Raw genomic sequence first — 1,880 nt, 5'->3', positions numbered from 1 at the left:
TGACCAAAATCCGACCTGGATCGACAACTGATCTTTGAGGCTCTAACTGATTGACCAAATACGTCTGTAGATCTGACGAAGTTGACGACTTTTGATGTATACATAGAGGCTCTAGAGCCACATTCAATAGAGCAGAGTTCTCGTTCTTGATTGTCCGGTTCAACACATTGTGCGAAGCCAAATCTAGAGCCTCATCTGGAGCCTCACCGAACAATCGTAGTAGCCGCCTGAAGACGTGAGTGTTAAGTAGAGGCGCAAGAATTTGAAAAGATTAAAAATTACCCTTTGTAAACTCATTTAGATATCTACTTTACCCAGATGCCGTGAATTAACATGGTAAACTCATTTAGATATCTACTTTACCCAGATGCCGTGAATTAACATGTGTTCCTCACCGGTCGCCATATTAGAATGGGGCTGTGACAAGCTACGCCAAATTCGGCATTCATAGCCGTAGTCTTGCGCGTGAAAACCTTTCAACATCATGGCAACAGAAGTAAATGTTCCAATTTCCTGGAAAAACTGGACCGGGGCGCTGGCAAGAGCTGTGGTTAGTAGATCATACGCATTTGCGGTGGTCTACCCTTGCCGATATTGCGCATCAACGTTTAAGAGATGGACTGGGCAAAAGGAATATCCTAAGATTGCGATGGGCACTCCTCCTGGGAAGAAAGCCGCTCCGGCCCCGCTACCGTTAGCTAGGGAAAGGTCATTAAGCATATCCCAAGATCTTACTGAACTGCGTCGCAGCGTCCGAGGCATGGTCACGAGCCCGTTTCGAAGAAAGAAAATAGCTGATCAGTCGCAATGCATGCTATTCACGAGACTGCCACCTGAGATTCGAATGCAGATATGGGAATTGGTGGTGGGAAACCAACGTTTACATATCATTCCGAGCTTGGTTCCTAGTCTGACGCGGCCAAATAAGAACACCCTTACCGACAATGGAGTCCTCTATCGACTCGATTACGAAACTTGCAGAAAAAGCCAATTTATGTTGAGTCAGGAAATGGTTAAGGATATCGATTCGCACTACACCTGCGCCATATGGGTGAACTCGAACGGGGAGCTCTACTTCAACACCCCTCAAGCCGTTATGCGCGGCGATCATGGCTACCGGCGAGAAGAACTGCGGTTTCTGAGATGGTGGGTTAGGAAGAATAGATTACTATCTCTATTGAAAACATGTCGGCAGATGTAAGCATGACCTGGATCCAAACTTCTCTAGTCACATGACTCAACCTTGACTAACTGCTTTACAGCTACTCAGAAGCCATGCCCATACTCTATACGAGCAATACATTCGATTTCCGCAACCTCGACACCCTAACCTACTTCCAAACCACCATCTTGCCGCACCGCTTCCAGTCCATTCGCTTTCTTACCATCCGATGGCATTTTATGGGCTCCTCAACGCTAACTGATGCGGATCGCTGGAAAAAAGCCTGCGCTGTTATTTCGAGCATGCAAAATCTAAGACATGCCGTTTTTCTACTGAGGGATTCGAGACTACGACAGGAGTATGTGATGCAAAACTGGCTTTTGGAGCCATTGATGGGGATTAGAGTGGATGAGAGTTTCGTGGTGAGGGTAAATTGGAGGGAGAATAGATGGGAAGAGGAAAAAAGGGCAGAGTTGCCTTTTAAGATTGTGAGGGATATATCATAGGTGTTTGGAAGGATGTTGTCAATTGGTATTTTGGTTTTAGGGCCGTTTGTGGAATATCAAGCAAATAACGTGTTCCACCACTCATTCGTCAACCCCAGTCATTCGACACCTTAAAAACTCACTAAAAATTAGAACTCGTACTTTAATATCTTAACAACCACTTAATAATAATTTTTAATAATTTAGATTTAGACTTTTATATACACTTTGCA

The 1,880-nt window shown here is 44.7% G+C and overlaps 1 protein-coding gene across 1 annotated transcript; it reads left to right on the top strand.

Moving 5' to 3' along the window:
* Window positions 1-495: 495 nt before the first annotated feature.
* On the top strand, window positions 496-1,880 carry K441DRAFT_652361 (uncharacterized protein). Its single transcript, XM_067647353.1, has 2 exons — window positions 496-1,197; window positions 1,263-1,880. Exons 1-2 carry the CDS (start codon window positions 650-652, stop codon window positions 1,666-1,668), a joined length of 954 nt encoding a protein of 317 aa, XP_067509517.1. The 5' UTR covers window positions 496-649; the 3' UTR covers window positions 1,669-1,880.

This window comes from Cenococcum geophilum (assembly GCF_001692895.1).
Source record: "Cenococcum geophilum 1.58 unplaced genomic scaffold K441scaffold_3, whole genome shotgun sequence".
Taxonomy (NCBI): domain Eukaryota; kingdom Fungi; phylum Ascomycota; class Dothideomycetes; order Gloniales; family Gloniaceae; genus Cenococcum; species Cenococcum geophilum.
Note: the sequence above shows the minus strand (reverse complement) of the source record. Positions and strands in the feature narration are given on the sequence as shown.

Coding starts and splice junctions, on each gene's coding strand:
- K441DRAFT_652361 (XM_067647353.1), top strand. CDS start 650: ATGGGCACTCCTCCTGGGAAGAAAGCCGCTCCGGCCCCGCTACCGTTA. Junction 1,198..1,262: donor TTGAAAACATGTCGGCAGAT/GTAAGCATGACC, acceptor ACTGCTTTACAG/CTACTCAGAAGCCATGCCCA.